We start from the raw sequence: 17,638 nt of genomic DNA, 5'->3' as shown, positions 1-17,638 counted from the left end.
AGCTGGATGTTTATTAAAATATTTGCCATCAAGGATAATTTGCTTGGTACGAATCCCCACTCTTTAAGCAAAACAATGTTTCATCCCAAAAATACGAGCAAAGACTGCACAGGCTAGGCCTGTTTTCCTTGGAACAAAGGAGGCTGAGGGGAGAGCTGGTAGAAGTGTTCAAAGTTATGAGAGGTAGACGAGACAGATGGTAAGAAAGAGTTGACTAAGACAGTTTTTACTAATAGGTTTAGAAGTGATCTGAAAATTCTTTCACCCCATTTGGAAAGCACCTGGAACATCTGAATCACCAAGGCTATGGACCAAGTGCTACTAAATGGGATTAGTATAGTTAGGTTCTTGATGACCTTTACAATCAAGTTTCTGTATGATTCAATGACTACATTTCGGACATACTTGTGGCAAAAGCAGGGCCAATTGGGTTTGGAAAATGCCATCATACAGAAAGCAGATTCCACCCGAGATCTGTTTAATGTTATACAGAGAGTAAATCTGCAATGTGCTTACCTCCTCTATTTCACCCTCTGAGCACTGTCTGGAATCATCACTGGTTTCTAGTTTTGTTTCTCTAACCAAGCCATTTTTTTCTTTCTGTTTATGTTTTCTTTCAGCCTTTTCATCATTATCAACCTTTGATGACTTGTGTTTTTTTGATTTTGGGGGCTGCAGATCACTTTCATCTGTTGATTGCACGTGTTCTTCAAGCACACCATTTTCTTTGTGTTTTGATTTTTTCCCGGAGTGTTTTCTCTTCTCTCGGTCTTTCTAGAATTAAAAAAACCATGATTAAAATGTGCCTGTAAGTTGGCCATCAGTTGATCTCTCCTCTCCACCCCATGCTGCCAAATTCATCTCCTTGCACTCACACTTCAATACTTTGTATCCCTCTTCCCTATGTCTTCACTTTCTCAATTCTGCTCAATTTTTACCTCCAACTCTCTCCCCCCCTCCCCCCAAAATCAGAAGAATCAGAATTAGCCATGAACAGGTCACATGGATTATTGTTTTGTGGTAGCATCATATTGCAGACATGTGTATAAACCAGCTTACCAATAAGTTAAAAATAGTGCAAGAAAAAGACAAAGGTAGCGTCTATGAGTCATTTGGGAATCTGATGGCAGAGGGGAAGAAGTTGTCCTTGTGCCATTGAGTATCTGTCTTCAGGCTCCTGTACCATTTTTCTGATGGTAGCAGAGTGAAGAGGAAGTGGCATGGGTGGTGGGGGTCCTTGAGGATAGAGGCTGCGCTGCTTTCTTGAGAAACCACCTCCATTTTCCTTCCCAAAAGTTATCAGGTTTTTGGTCCTCTCCAAATTGCTTTATACTCTAGAACCACCAAAAGATCTGTCTGCACCATTGAAACATTTTTGTTTGCACTCACTACAACTATTTCCTATCCCTTTATTCAGTGCATTGTGTAATGTATATGACGATAAGATCTGAGGAAAGGTAACAGCCCAAAACGTTGACAGGGTCGCCTTCCAACATTTTGCAGCACGTCGGCTCATCACAACATCCTGTCACACTCGCTCTCCGCCCCATTTCCCTTCGCTCCGATAACACGAACCTCAGATAACCAGTCCCTCTGGCCCCAGCCGGGGGCAGCGACACGTGGCCGGGCCGGCGCTGAGCTGGGTGCGGGAACCCCGTCTCCAGACCCGGCTCGACCGCCGGCTCTCCGCCAGAGCTCACCTTGCTTTTCTTGTGCTTCTTCGGCTTCGCGGGCTCCGTCTCCATAGCGGCCTCCGGGTCTTCAGACGGGCAGCTGACTCGAGCCGGCATCTCTCATAAACACGACAGAACCAAACGGCAGAGGATCCGAGCCGAAAACGGAAGCGGACCCGGCTCGGCGACAGTACTGCAGCTGACCGCCCAAAACTACGCCGCCGCGAGTCGGCGTCGGTTCAGCAGCTCACTGCCCAATACTGCGCCGCCACGGGTCGGCGTCGGTACTGCAAATCATTCCAGTGAATTCCTGTTGTCAACAGTTGAGCCAGATACTCCCCGCAATCTTCCAGCAACCTGCTCCCTCTTTTCCAGCCTTCTCTTGCTCTTCCTTCTCATTCACTTTCCCTGCAATATTACATCTTTGTTTCATCCACACTCACCCTCACCCCCACTCTTCCACAGGGACCCCAACCACTGTTAACTGTACTATCTTCCCTCTGTAGGCACCCCAACTAGTGTCAAATCCTTTCCATCCAGAAAAATCACCAGTTTCAACCCTGAGGTATTGTGCACAGTGAAGAGGTTTTCAGAGGTTGTAGAGGACAACCTCTGAATCAGCTGGAAAAATGGCAGATGGAATTTAATGTAGACAAGCATTTTGGAAGGACAAACCAAGAAAGGAAATACATGGTAAATGGTAGGGCACTGAGGCGTGGTAGAAGAGGGATCTGGGAATAGATACATAATTCCCTGAAAGTGGAATTATGGTGGATAGTGTTGAAAAGAGAGCTTTTTGCATATTGGCCTTCATAAATCAAAGTATTTATAGGAGTTGGGATGTTATCATTAAAGTTGTATAAGACATTGGTGAGGCCAGATTTGGAGTCTCATGTGCAATTTTGGTCACCTAACTACAGGAAAGATAGTTGCCTGAACTTCAGGAACTGAGTCTCAGGGAAAGGTTAAACAGGCTAGGACTTTATTCCCTGGAGCGTCGAAGAATGAGGGGAGATTTGATGGGTATTTTAAATTATGAAGGGGATGGACAGAGTAAATGTGGATAGGCTTTTTCCACTGAGGGTATGTGAGATACAAACCAGAGGACATGGGTTAAGATTGGCATGGATTGGATTTTGAGCTCAATTTAAGATCTCAAAAGTATATCCAGCATACAAGCTGATTCCCATTTTTTGGAGAAATTTTTTAGGTTTCATAACTTGACTTGTACAGCAAAATATTTGGTATTTGGTATTTTCCAATCCAGTTAACATCCTGGTAAATCTCCATTGCACCCTCTCCATAGTGTACATCCTTCCTATAATGAGGTGACCAGACTGAACACTAGTCTGGTCTCACCAAAGATTTGTCGAGCTGCAACGTGACCTCTCTACTCCTGAATTCAATGCACCTACTAATGAAGCCCAACATCCCATACCTTCTTAACTCTCCAATCAACCTGTGTGGCGACCTTGAGGGATGTATGGATTTGCACCCCAAGGTTTCTCTGTTCATCCACACTTGGCGACAGTACTGCAGCTGACCGCCCAAAACTACGCCGCCGCGAGTCGGCGTCGGTTCAGCAGCTCACTGCCCAATACTGCGCCGCCACGGGTCGGCGTCGGCACCGCAAATCATTCCAGTGAATTCCTGAACTCAGCCTTCTGGTTTGTCCTTCATAATGCATCACCTAACACTTAACTGGATTGAACTCCATCTGTCTCTTCTATGCCCAACTCTGCATCCTGTCGATATCCTTTTGTAACCTTCGACAACCTTCAGTTCCATCCACAACTCCTCCAACCTTTGAGTGATCCACAAACTTACTGACTCATCCATCTGCCTCTTCATCCAAGTGATTTATAAAAATCACAAAGAGCAGGGGTCCCAGAACAGATCCCTTCAGTACTCCACTGGTCACCGACTTCTAAGCGGAATACTTTCCTTCCACTACTACTCTCTGCTTTCTAATATTTTATCCACACAGCCAAGGATCCATGAATCCCATACCTCATGAGTTTCTGAATTAAAGCTCATTCAGAAGGACCTCGTCAAATGCCTAAAATCCATGTAGACCACATCTACCACCTCCCCTTCATCAATTTATTTGGTTACTGCCTCCAAAAATTCAATTAGGTTTGTGAGGCACAACCTTCCCTTCACAAAATCATGCTACCCTTGAGTCGACTGTACTTCTCCAAATGCTCATACTGTACATCCTATTCTTAAGAATCCTCTCCAATAGTTTGCACACCATTGACACAAGACTCACTTGTCTATAATTCCCAGAATTCTCCCTATTGCTTTTTTTAAAAATAAACAAGGGGACTATATTTGTCATTCTCCAATCCTCCCCTGTGGCCAAGGAAGACTCAAAGCTCATAGCTATTGCCCCAGTTATCTCTTCCTTCACTTCCCACAGCAGCCTGGGGTATATCGCATCCAGCCACGGGGATTTACCTATCCTGATGTTTTTAAGAAGATCTAACACTTCCTGCTCCTTAATCTCTGCATTGTCCAGCACACAAGCTGGTTCTATTCTAACCTCACCCTGATCAAGGTCCTTTTCTCTTGTGAATACTGAAGCAAAGTATTCATTAAGGATCTCCCCGACCTCCTCCGCCTCCAGGCACGTTGCCTCCTTTGTCCTTTAAAAGCCCCACCTTCATTCTCGTCATCTTTCTGTTCTTCACATATGCATAGAATGCCTTGGGGTTCTCCTTAATTCTACACGCCTCTCATGCCCCCTTCGAGCTCTTCTGTCCTTTCTTAAGCTCCTTCCTGGCTACCATATATTTTTCACGAACCCCTCCTGTTTCCTATATCTAATGTACGCTTCCTTCTTCCTCTTGACTAGTTGTCTCACCTGTTTCATCAATCCCTCGGTTACTTGTTCCTGCCATCTTTTCCCTGTGAATCCAACACAAGTGGTTCCTAAACTTCCTCCACATTAGTTCTGTGCTTTCACCCTTGAACATGTTTCGAATTTACTCTTGCTAGTTTCTTGTTCATTCCATTATAATTAGCCCTTCTCCAATTAAACACCTTCGCATTTTGTCTACTTTTATCCTTATCCATAGCTATACTAAATCTCAGGGAGTTCTGCTCACTCTCACCAAAATGATCCCCCACTGAGAGGTCCGCTACCTGACCAGGTTCATTTCCCAGAATTGGATCCAGTATGGCCTTTCTTCTCGTTGGCTGGTCCACATACAGCATCAGGAATCCTTTTTGAACACACCTGACAAATTCAGTCCCATCTATTCCTTGCAGTCAGGAAGTGACTTCCTCATTCGTTTATTCAGTGCCACATTTACAAAGCCCTGGACCACATGTGTTTTAAATAATTTTTTTTCTGCCTTCTATGTTAATTTGAATAAATGGTGCAATGGATTCCCGCATCTCCCTGTTCTAATAATACTATTAGAATTGATATTACATTTTCTCAATCCTCCTCCAAAACAATTCTTCACATTTCATTTGCCATTTTGAGGAGGTGACCAGGATTGATGAAGGCACAGTGGTAAATGCTGTCTACATGGACTTTAGCAAGTCGTTCAATAAGTTCCTGCAAAGTTGGCTGATCCAGAGGCCACTCACATAGGATCCAGGTTGATATGGCCAGTTGGACACAGAAGATGCTTAGTAATATGAATCCGAGGCGGTAGTGGGGGCTGTTACTCTGATTGGAGATCAGCATGCCTCAAGAAATTGGTGCAAAGTCCAATATTGTTTGACATCAACATTAGCAGCTTGGATAACAGCATAGTAAACACGATTAATAAGTTTGTGAATGACATCAAAATTGGCAGCACTGTACACTGTAAAAAGGTTTGATTACAACAGGATTTGGGTAAACTGGGAAAATGGGCCAACCAAGGCAGATGGAATTCAACACAGACAACTGCACATTGTGGCAATTTGCTCGGTTAAAGACAGAACTTGCTCTGTGAAATGTTGGGTTCTAGAAAGTATTGTGGAACAGAGAGGCTTGGGGTACAGCTACATAGCTCCCCGGTGGTGGAGTTGCAATGACCATGCTCGTCTTCAACAGTCAGAACACCAAACCCAGGAGATGGGGCATCATGTGACAGACAGTGGTGGAACCCCACTTGGAATGCGATTCTCGTTTCCTTACCATAGGAACGACATTCCGAGGCTGGAGAAAGTAGTTAGTTAAGGGGCGGACGGATTGGCTGGGATCTTTTCCCAGGAGGAAGGAAGGCGGAGAAGTTTATAAAACCACGAGAGGCCCAGATAAAGTAACTCATTTTCAAGATGAGGTATGTTCAGAGCAGAAGGCAGAGATTGAACGTGTAGAAGGGTGAGTGAGGGGGATGAGCTGGGTACAACATACATGGAAAGGAAGGGCTCCGAGCAGTGATGGACCACGGGCCTGCTCCCTCCCCTTGTTCGGGGCACCAGGAGCAGGCCAGGATGCCCACCACACGGACCAGAAGCAGTTTCCTCCTCAGAGGCTGCATGGGGCCCGACCCGGACTCCCCCTCCCCCCGCCGCCCTCACCTTGCTCTTCTTGTGCTTCTTCGGTTCCGCGGGCTCCACCTCCATGACAGGCTCCAGATCCTCAGACTGGCCGCTCAGTGCCCCCGGCATTTCTCGCCTAACTCCCCAGGACAGGCGGCTGCACACAACCGAGCAGCGCAGGGCCGGCCGGAAAAAGGAAGCACGCGGGGGGCTCCCGCCCGGAACCGCGCCGCCCCGGGCCGGCGCCGGTACTGCAGCTCATTGCGAATACTGCGTCGCCCCAGGCCGGTGCTGGTACTGCAGCTTACCCCTTCACACTACGCCACTCCGGGCCGGCACCGGTATTGCAGCACACTCCTTAACACGAACTTCAGCGATCAATCCAGTGAATTCCAGTTGTCAACACCTGTGCCAAATACTCCCTGCTATGTCCCTCTCATTAATTTCCCTTTAAAATCACATCCCTTTTCCATCCACATCAGTAGCGCCCATGCCCTCCCTCCACAGGCACCCCAACTCTCTCAATGCCCCTCCCTTCCCCAGATACCCCTATTTCTGACAAACACCCCTCCACATCACATTCTCACATACAAATCTTCACTGCTTCTACCCCTATTATTTGCATGAGAAATATAAAAAGTGGAACAGAATCCACAGCCCTCCTCCCTTCTACTCCCATGCTCACACTCCAAAGACCCCATCCCTTCCCATTTCAGCTCTTCTCGTTCTGATGGTACTTGAAAAAAATGACATCAAATCCTGATTCAGCTTTGGAAAAAGGATGCAGTCTGCGGCAGAGACAGATTGAGAGTATTCCAAGACTGTAACATCTGCCCACATGTACTCAAGCAGGGAAAGAACCTCTTATCCATGATTAATGACCATATTCATTCATTCTTCTGCATTCACTCCAAGGCCTTCACATCTTTTCTCAAATTAGATATCAAAAATTAGACAATGCTCCTGTTGGGGATAAACCAGAATGTAACTATAGTTCATCATGATTTCCTCCCTCTATTTATATAGTCTTGATCCTGTGTGGTTTTTTTTAAACTACTTTCTCTATCTTACCTGGGGCAGCATGGCTCCTATAGCAACTTGGATTGAGTGAGCTGAAGTGTCTGCTTTTGTGCTGAATCTCTCAAGGACTCAACATGTTAGAGAGTTTTTGACAATTTAATCAACAAACATCAAAACCTGGAGAGAGAGAGAGAGAGAGACTAGAGGCTTGAATCTGGAGCAAAAACAATCTGCTGGAGGAACTTAGCAGGTCAAGCAGCGTTAATGGGAGAAGAATGGTTAATGTTTCAGACCGGAAGGACCCTTCATCGAAAATGATGCAGAGGGTGAGGACAGTGTGGGAAGGATTTGACAGGGGCTAGTAGGAGCTTGGTGAACCTGGGAGGAGAAGGATGGTGAACATATGGGGAGGCCGAGGCAGTTTATCGGCACAAGCTAAACAAAGGGAGAGGCATGAAGGGGGTGGGTTGGGGAAAAAGAGGGCCAGGTGAAGATGAGTTATACAGGTTGGATTTGCAGGTGGCTGGTGGGAGATGATCAGTGGATACTGGTGCTGGAATCTGTTAAGTCAAAATGACAATGGAAGATGATCAAATTACATCAATAACTTGCCTAGTTGGGATTTACCAGGGATATTCTGTTTCAGATCACATTGCTGCCTTGGTCAAAATAGAGTCACATGGCACAGAACAGGTGCTTTGGCCCAACTCATCCATGTTGACCAGGCTAGCAATCTAGACTCCCATTGGCCTGTGTTTGGTCCACATCCTTATTATCCTTTTCTATGAATATACATGACCAAATGACTTCTGACTGTTGCAATTCTACCCACTTGTTCCAGATATGGCTGGAAAACGTTGACTCTGAGATAGTTCTTGGATCCCTCCCCTCTCATGTTAAACCTCCCCCTCTAATTCTAGAATTATCTCTGCTGGGACAAATTCTGTGGGCATTCACTTTTATCATCCGCCTCATGGACCAAAAACTTGAATTCCAGATGAGAATCAAAGCAAGATGGTCTGGTAACTTGAAGTCAATGGGCAACAATGGCTGAAGTCATACTGTGGCCAAAGTAAAAGGTTGTGGATGATGAATGTCAATCATTTCAGCTCCAATTTGTCAGAGCAGGAATTCCTCTTGGCTGTGTCCAAGGTCCAAATGTCTCCAGCCACTTCATCCATGGACCTTGATTCAAAAGCAGGAGGTCAGAGGTGGGGATGTTTGCTGGTGACTGTGCAATTCTAACAAATGAAGGAATGAGAAAGGGTCAGAAAGGGTCAAAAATGGTTCCACAGAAGAGAGATTTTGGTTGTGAATAGATTAGAGAAGCTAATCTGTAGGACAGGGAAGTCTATGGAGGTCTGATAAAGCTTTAAAGATCATTCAGGATGTGAACATAGTAGATAGAGAGAAACTGTTCCCGTTGACTCAGGGGTCAAGATCAAGGGAGCAGAGAATGAAGATGATTGACCATGAAAAACAAAAGTAACAAAAAGAAAATCTCTTTTTTATGCAGCGAGTGGTTCAGGTCTCCAATGCATTGACAGGCGTACAAGAAGAGGTACATTCAACTATCATATTCAGAGGTCAAGCAGAAAGTACTATGCTGTTACAGGGAGATATTATTGGATTTGGGCTCACAGGATTACTCCAATGTAGAACCAGTCCAGACTTCATGTGCCAAATTGATCCTATTCATGTTGCAACAATTCTGTGATTGCAATTCTGAAAATGGAGTCTTGAGGTTCTCAGTTAAGAGTTTCTCAATCAGAAAAGTTTAAAGTTTCAAAACTCTCTTCTTAAATGATTGGTCTCACTGAAGTTTTTGTTTTAAAGGAAAGCATTTATTTTCAACTGGTTTGAAAATGTTTTAGTACAAACATTTATTTGTGTAACTTTTAAAAATATACTGTATTTTTATCCCACTAAAATCAATAGCTCTGAAATGGAAATAATTAAAAGCCAACACCTACAAAAGACTAGAGCAGATCAACAATAGCTATGCAATACAGTGCTGATCCCCAGTAACGCAGATCGGGCAAGTGATTGATCCAAGACTTCACATGCTTTGGCTAAACAGCAGGGCTGCCAATCAAACGTTCATCACTGGGGTGAGCTGCAGCAGAGGATGCGGAGACAAGATCACGCTCCGCCCACTGCCATTCAGGGCCCTATAATTCTGCACCAAGCTCTGCCTTTTCATGCCGCTGAGGACAATGGAGTTGTTTGATGCCAAGCTCGCTCTGGTCCTGGAAAAGAAGTTCAAGGTCAAGAGTGATCGTTCCAAAGCCTGCAACTTAAGAAATATCTTCGCTCTGTATCACCTGATGAAGATCGATTCCCATCCCTTGTTCTTCCCCGTGGCTTTGTAAAATTGTTACTTTTCAGGTATTGATCTATTAGCATAAATGTTAACATTGAATCCATTTCCACCATCCTTTCACACATCATAGTAAAGGCCCTTCAGCCCACAATGTTGTGCTGACCCATATAAACTTACCCAACAAACTAAACGTTCTCAACCTCACACCCACAACCCTTTGTTTTTGTTGTATCCAATAAAAGTATTTTAAATGTCCCTATTGTATCAAACTCCACTACCAACTCTGGCACCCACTAGTCTGTGCAAAATAAAACCTATCCCAAAACATTCCTCCCCTCACCTTGTACACATATCCTCTGGTGTTTGCTAATCTCACCCTGGAAAAAAAGTGCTGACTGTTTACCCTCATTTTCTTATACACCTCCATTAAGTCACTTCTCATCCTTTTTCGCTCCTTAGCTCGATTAACTTTGCCTCATAAGACAGGTTCTCCAATCCAGGCAACATAGTGGTAAATCCCCTCTGCACCATGTTCCATAGCTTCCACATCCCTCCTGTAAATGAGGCAACCAGAACTAAACACAATCTTCCAGGTGTGAAGCATTAATTCACAGCTCTTGAACTCAATCCCCTGACTAACAAAGACCAGCATATCACAAACCTTCTTAACTACCCTATCAACCTGCATGGTAGCCTTGAGATTTGGAGCCAAAGTTCCTTTGTTCTTCCAGACTGTTAAGAATTCTGCCATTATCACGTTCTCCGCCTTCATATTTGACCTTCCAAAAATCATCATTTTACACTTATCCAGATTGAATTCCATCTGCCACTTTTTCGCCCAACTCTGCATCCTGTCCATATCCTATTGTAACCTATAACATGCTTCTACATGATCCACAACATCTTCAACCTTCGTGTCATCTGCAAACTTGCAGACCCAATCTTCTGCTTCTTCCAGGTTATTTATAAAAATTGCAAAGAGCAGATCCCAGCAGAACTCCACTAGTCACTGACCTCCAGGCAGAATATGTTCCATCTATTCCTACTTTCTGCAGGGAAGCCAATTCTGAATCTACATGGCCAAGAATCCATGGATCCCATAATTCATGACTTTCTGAATGTGTCTACCGTGGTGGACCTGATCAAATGCATTATTAAAATCCATAAACATATCCAATGCTATACCATCAATTTCTTTTATTTCCTCAAAAGAACTAAAATAGGCTCATGTGGCATGACCTACACCACATAAAGCCATGATGACCATCCCTGAGAAGACTATACTTCTCTAAATGCTCGTAAATCATGTTCCTAAGAATCCTCTCCCCTGGACAAAGAAGATTTTGCTTCCTGAGCACATTTGGTTGTATTTTATAGATTTTGGGCTGCTAATTACAAAAGTTCACTGACAACACCACAATGTTTGGCCAAATAACTTGAAATGATGAGGTAGAATATAGAATGGAGATTGAGAACCTGGTTAGGTGCTGTCAGAACAACAATCTTGCTCTCACAGAGCTAACTGCTGATTTTTGGAAGGAAGTGGAGAGGGTCAGACCTTCAAGTTCCTGGGAGTCTATATTTCAGAAGACCTTTCCTGGAGTCAGTACATTGAGGCAACCATCAATGCCTCCACTTTATAAGGAGAGTAGGCATATCACTGGATACGCTATCAAACCACTACAAGTACTCTGCCTTGTACGGGTACAAGTACTCAGGAACACAGAACACTGCAGAAGGTAGCAAACATAGCCAGGTCCATCAGACTCTGACCTCCCATCCATTGCAGTCATCCAATATCCAATATACTGGTTTATTTGCAATTTTTCTTTGTGAATTTCACATGAAATTAACCTTTCAATGGACCTCAGAACATGACAGTCAACTTGAACTTGACTTTCTGGTAGCCAAACTGCACATGAATTGCATGGTCCTCAACCACGACCTCTGTCATTTCATCAAAGACCCATTGTCCATCCGTACCTCTCTGTAACTTTGTCAGCCTATCTCACTTCTTGTATTCAGATTTTTTTTTGACTAAGTTGTGAATTTCACCTGTCCAGTTCTCACCTTTATTTAAGCTTATTGTTATAGAGAACTAGAAAGCTACAACAGTCCCCTCTTGTAGGATTGCCTATACCAAATCTGTAATGTAATGTTTTACCTGCCAATCCTCAACTCTAAAACAATGGTACAGAACTCCACCACGCAAAGATAAAGGATGTAAATTTACATTTCACTTTCCTTAACATCAGGATGTCACAAATCACCTTTCAGCCAGCGAAGTATATTTTTTGAAGTGTCATTCACAGTTTCCTCAATGTTTTCCTTCTGACAGCTGCTCCACTCTCCTACTTCATTTCCTACTGGAACCAGATATTAAGCAGCAGCAGCAGCAAAATTGGGCCATTCGGCCCATCAAGTCTGCTCTGTCATTTGAATCATGGCTGACAGTATTTTTCCTCTCAACTCCATTCTCTTGGATTCTCCCCATAACCTTTCACACCATTACAGATCAAGAACCTAACATCCTCTGCTTTAAATATACCCAGTGACTTGCCCTCCACTGCCATCTGTGGCAACAAATTCCACCGATTCACCACCCTTTGGCTGAAGAATCCTCTGCTCATCTCTGGTCTGAAATGTCCTTTTATTCCCTCTAGACCAAGATTATTCCACAACCAGAAACATCTTCTCCACATCCAGTCCTCTCAATATTCAGTAGATTTTATTGAGAATCCCCCTCTCATCCTGTCCTGTTTTGTACAGGAAACACACTGAATGCAAGGTCTCTTCGACATGTTTTGGGAATTCCTTCCACTCTTTGTTGCTGCACAATATCCCATTCCATTGGAATAAATCATTTCTGTAAATACTATCAACTTTCTTGTACCTTTCTGTATTCAGCTATGTTTTTTTACTAACTCCAGAAAAGATTTACTTGGATGCTGCCTGGACCTGAGTTACAGGGAAAGGTTAAACAGGTTAGGATTTTATCCCCTGAAGCGTAGTAAAATGAGGGGAGATTTGACAGAGGAATTTAAAATTATGAGTAAATGTAGGTAGCCTTTTTTCCACTAAGGGTAAGTAAGATACAAACCATAGGATACGAGTTAAAGGTGAAGGGGGAAAAATTTAGAGGGAACATTAGGGGGGACTTTTTCATACAGAGAGTGGTGGGAGTGTGGACAAACTTCCAGCTGATGTGGTAAATGCAGGCTCAACTTTGATTTTTAAGAATTTGGATAGGTTCGGAATGGAGGGGTATGGAGGGCTATGGTCAGGGTGCAGGTCAGTGGGACAAGGTAGAATAATAGTTCGGCACAGACTAGAAGGGCTAAAAAGCCTGTTTCTGTGCTGTATTTTCTATGGTTCTAATTGGATTGCAACTATCCCTTTATCTTCTCCCTCCTGTTTGATAGCCTTTACTGCACAGTACCTCCAATTAATTTTGGCACCTTAACCCACTACTTTTCTTCCTTCTCTGAATACGAATATAAAGAACCTCTTATTGTGATGCACACAGCTTGACGTCCATTGCCCGGAGATTGCTTGTCAGTGGGTCTGTGTAATCCCAACTCCTAGATATAATCCTGGATAAACCTGAAGGTACAAGTACATTGTTCCATGGAAGTGGCAACACAGAGAATCAGGGAGGTGAAGAAGGCATTCGCCACACTTGCCCTGGGTGGTCAGGCCATTGAGTACAGGAGCAGAGATGTCATGGTACCAATGGTGAGAATGCACTTGGAATATTGTGCGTGGGTTTGATCCCCCAACAGTGGAAAATTCATTATCTAGCTGGAGAGGGTGCATAAAAGAAACGCAAGAATTTGTCGGGACTGGTAGGCTTGGATTATTGAGAGGCTGGATTTCTCTTGGAATGTGGAAATCAAACCTGATAGTGGTTTCTAAAATGATGAGACAGATAAATAGCAACTCCCCTCCCCAGGTAGGCACAGATTTAAAAAGTACCTGAGAGGCACCTTTTTTCTCACAGAGGATGGTGGGCTTACGGAACAAGGCACCAAAGGAAGTGGTAGAGGGAGGGACAATTATAATTTCAAAAACATTTCAACAGGAGCATGGTCAGGAAAGACGTAGAGGGATATGGGCTGAACACTAGCAGATGGGCACGTTGGGCAAAAGCACCCATTTCCATATTGTATAACTTAATTACTCTGTATCCCTGGCTTCACTAAGGCCAGCTTACTGTTCTTGGAAATGGCTCCCACCTCAGGAAGAAGGGTAAGGAACACAACCAGACAGGAATAATCTAAATTGGAGAGTGGCAAATATCATTCCCTTGTTTAAGAAAGTTAATGGGGAAATAGTAAGGTAATTCCCTTGTTCCAGAAAGCCAATAGGGGAAATCCTGGATTGGGGAACGTGTCTTATGAAGCAAAATTGACAGAGCCAGGGCTTTTCTTTTTAAGAATGATGAAGGATGTGAGGTGGTTCAATAGAGGTATACCATAGATAGGGTGGACAACCAATATCTTTTTCTCAGGGCTGCAGTGGCCAATACCAGAGGATATATGATTAAGGTGAGTGGAGGTACGTTTTTTTTAGGTGGGGGGTGGGGGAACGTCAGGCAAATCTTTCTTTTAAACAGAATGATGGGTGCCTGGAATACCTTGGTGAAGGCTGGTACAATGGGTATTTAAAATACTCTTATGTAAGAAAAATATAAGGTTATGTATGGCCTGTGAGATTTGGATAAGTTAAATGATTGAGTAGATTTCTATAGGTTAGCACAACATTATGGGCCGAAGGGTCTGTAGTGTGCTGCAATGTTCTATGTTCATATGATTCTTTAAATTATCAGCGAGCATTTGGTCAATATTTTATGTGCTTTATTTAATGATTGTTTCATCTGAAATATTGTTTACAACATGAAAACTCATTGGCAGCAGAAACATCCCCCAACCCTGGCGAGAGGCTCTAAACACAGTCTCAGACAAACATCTCAGAGCCATACAGATCTCTCCGACCCTCAGCAAAGAGTAACTGCAGGTCAGGCAGCATCCACGGAGATGAGTGGTCAGGAACTGTGCATCAATAAAAGAATCCTAACCTGAAACGTTGACTGGCTACTGAGGACACATGGGAGACTGCAGATACTGAAATCTGGAGCAAAAAACAATCTGCTGGGGGATCTCAGTGGGCCGAGTCACATCAGTGGGAGAGACAGCATGGTTGATGTTTTGGGTTTTTGAGAGGCAGTTGACTGACCATTTCTCTTCATGAAACAATGAATCCCTCCAGTTTCTCTTTGCTGAGGGTTGGAGAGATCTGTATGGCTCTGAGATGTTTGTCTGAGGCCTCATTTGGAGCCTCTCGCCAGGGTTGGGGGAATCCTGCTACCAACGAGTTTTCGCTGATTCCAGCATTCACGTTTCTTGTGTTATTCTCTCCTTGTCTGACTTTTCCAAGCCTATCTGACTCTCCTGACGCAACACGAGTGAAAGCTCCCTGGATACTGACCGGGGTGAATCGATGCCACTGTCGCCAGTGATGCTGTTGTCCTCCAGTGTCTCCAGCTGACTGTGCTCCTCCTGACTCGTTTGTGACAATGAAGCATCATGCATGGGGTGAACAAACCCTCCATTATGGTCCAAGTTTCTCAGCTGTGCTTTCATCCCTCGATGGACTGCCCTGAACTTGTGGTCACCTGGGTTTCTCCCATCTTCGCTGGTTGGCTCTGGATGAGTCTCTGGTTGTGAGATGGTGGCTGGTGGATCACAGTAAGTCAACCTGCTGCTCGCTAGATCAGCTACTTCTCTACAACCATCCAAGTGCTTCTCTTCCTCGAGGCAATGCAAGGCCGACTGGTGTTTGAGCAGCTGTGCATGGGACTCATTCTCACACCAGGACTTGGGTGGCCCCAGACTTTCATTGCTTGCCTCCGACCAGCCTGTCCCCTGCTTTGTGCAGAACTCGCTGTTTTCCGCTGGTTGTTCCCCTAGTAGGATCCTGTCCAAAACCCAGTTTTCGCTGGTGGGTGAACTTTCCAGGTCAGAGAGATGCCAGTCTGGGTGAGGAGCAAGGGCAAGGGAGGTCAGCTGTGTGGCATCAGCATCTTCGTGCAGGTACAACGAGCTGCAGGCATCGTCCTCGTCCAGCTCTCCCTGGTACAAAGTCTCGTTGTCATCCGTGAAGATCTCACCTTGCTCCCCACACACTTCCTGCTCTCTGCCTTGCCCTTGGGAAACTGACTGGGTGCTCGATTGACGAGGCTGGTGCAGGAGCCTCTCCATGCTCCCGGAACCCGGTGCGACGTGGGGGACAGGTGCCGGGGTCTGGTCCGGCCAGGTACGAGGGAGAGGGATGTCCAAGCCCTCGTGGTTCCCTTCCTGATTCGCCCCCTGCAGATGTCTGGCTCTCTCCTGCTCTTGGTGACCCGGCCCTGAGGAATGGCAGCTGTTTGAATAGTAGATCATTGCGGGCGTTCTGGGTCTCTGCTGTTTTCTCTGGTGCTCTTGGGGTTGGTGGCCAGCCATGGAGCCATGGCGAGTGCCTCCCAGCCGCCGACACTCCCTCCCTTCAACGCCAATCTCCGGATGGCTCCTCAAGCTCCCTTCATCTGGCAGAAGGTGGCAACCATCATTGGGTTCAATCCCCCCCCGGGAATCTTCCCCTGCTGAGGGAGCACCATCTGTTCCGGCGGGGTCAAGGCACTGTGACGGTGTCACTACCCTGCCATTTCGCTCAGTCCCCGAGTTCCTCAGCCTGGCATTTCGGCGGCTATGGTGCTTGGCTATAGGGTCTTCTCCGAGAGCCCCCTTGGAGAATGGCCGGTTGATCCTTCTCTTGTAGACTTGCATGGTGGGGGTCTCAATCAGAGGGGCCTGGGGCTTCCGTTTCTCGGGCTGCTCCCTCTCGCCCGGTCTGGGTTCGACTGTGTCCTTCATCACCGGGCCTCTCTCAGACATGGGGTGGGTCCGGAGCAACGGACCGCACTTCAACCTCCGCTTCCCCCTGGCCGACCGTGCTCGCCGCTGGCGCTGGGCTGGAGCCGGCGCATCTTGTGGACTTCCCTTCAAGCAGTACCTCTGCGCTGGGCTGGTGCCGGAGCGCGAGGTGTTCTCCCGAGTCAGTTTCTTCATCAGCAGAGTGTGCCTGATCAGGTTGTCCACCGTCAGGCCGGGATTGATGCGCTTGATAATCTGGAGCTCCACATCTCGGGGAATGTCCCTCATGCTCACCTCGTTATGCACAGGCCACTCCTCTGGAGGGAACTGGGCAGAGAAAGTCCCGTACTCTCGCTTGGGGCTCTCCTTCTTTGTGCTGCGTCGGAACAGGCTGAAGCCAAACTTCCTGATGGGACTTCCTTTCTCCTTGGCCTTGCTCAGATCTGCAAGCTGCTGATCCGCCTCTGTGGAGGTGGCTCGGTGTTGAACTGAGAGCCTGGGCCTCTCCCTGGAGATGCCCCTGTCTTGGATGCCCAGCTCCTGCTGCCTAAAGCAACAGCAGGATTTGCAGTGGGCCAGTCCAGCCAGGGCTCTCTTCCTTGGCGCCTCCACCTCACAGCCATCCACACTCACCAGATAGGTGATGGGAGGTGGAGAGGGAGTAGAGTCCTCACGAAGCATCCACGAGCGGCTCTGCTGCCCCGTGGTCCCAGTGATGAAGTAGGTGTGCGAGGTGACAATGAAGTACCCTTCCTCTGTGTGGTAAACCTTCCTGTCCCGAATCAGAGTGCCCAGGGCATTATGCAGGATCTCCTGGGAAGGCGATGCGATACCTATGACAAGGAGAATGAACTGATACGTGAAGTTGGCAGGCAGGACAACGAGCTGAGGGGAGGAGGGGGTGGAGGGCGAGGAGGAGCTGCGAGCATTTGTGCAAAGGGTAACGAAGAGTGGGAGGGAGAAGGGAAGCTAAAGAGGGAAGAAGACTACTTGCAGCTGAATGAAAGCCATTGGAAATTCTGTCTCCGGGGTCCACAGAGTGATGATGATCTTTGACAGCCAGGGATCTCTGAATCCCCAGGAGCCTGGATGCCTGTTAATGCTAATCAGCTCCTAATTGAGGGAGTAAGTGGTGGATGGCTAATCACAGCCAAACAAGGAGGAGAGGTCAGCCTCCTTCAGGTGTACGAGGCTGTGGGAGCTGGGCTTGGGAAGGGCATGTA

General features: G+C 46.1%; 2 protein-coding genes across 7 annotated transcripts in view; both read right to left on the bottom strand.

Annotated features, from left to right (window-relative positions):
- Positions 1-6,361, bottom strand: part of ddx21 (DEAD (Asp-Glu-Ala-Asp) box helicase 21) — a 43,678-nt gene extending 37,317 nt beyond the window's left edge. The window contains exons 1-2 of one of the 2 annotated variants that reach the window (XM_069900849.1): positions 6,198-6,361; positions 517-774 (exon numbers count right to left, since the gene is read on the bottom strand). In XM_069900849.1, coding sequence (XP_069756950.1) covers positions 517-774; positions 6,198-6,287 — 348 coding nt within the window. In that variant the 5' untranslated portion in view covers positions 6,288-6,361. Of the gene's footprint in view, positions 1-516; positions 775-1,700; positions 1,806-6,197 lie in introns of those variants that run through there. The other variant, XM_069900850.1, reaches the window with a different exon arrangement.
- Positions 6,362-9,026: 2,665 nt separating this feature from the next.
- The window catches only part of stox1 (storkhead box 1), a 62,913-nt gene continuing 54,301 nt past the window's right edge, over positions 9,027-17,638 (bottom strand). For all 5 annotated transcript variants that reach the window (XM_069900844.1, XM_069900845.1, XM_069900846.1 and 2 more), the window contains 2 exons: positions 14,989-17,248; positions 9,027-9,427 (listed from right to left, as the gene is read on the bottom strand). In XM_069900844.1, the coding sequence (XP_069756945.1) occupies positions 9,271-9,427; positions 14,989-17,248 (2,417 nt within the window). In that variant the 3' untranslated portion in view covers positions 9,027-9,270. The remainder of the gene's footprint in view (positions 9,428-14,988; positions 17,249-17,638) is intronic.

The sequence above is a fragment of the Narcine bancroftii genome, chromosome 10, assembly GCF_036971445.1.
Source record: "Narcine bancroftii isolate sNarBan1 chromosome 10, sNarBan1.hap1, whole genome shotgun sequence".
Taxonomy (NCBI): domain Eukaryota; kingdom Metazoa; phylum Chordata; class Chondrichthyes; order Torpediniformes; family Narcinidae; genus Narcine; species Narcine bancroftii.
Note: the sequence above shows the minus strand (reverse complement) of the source record. Positions and strands in the feature narration are given on the sequence as shown.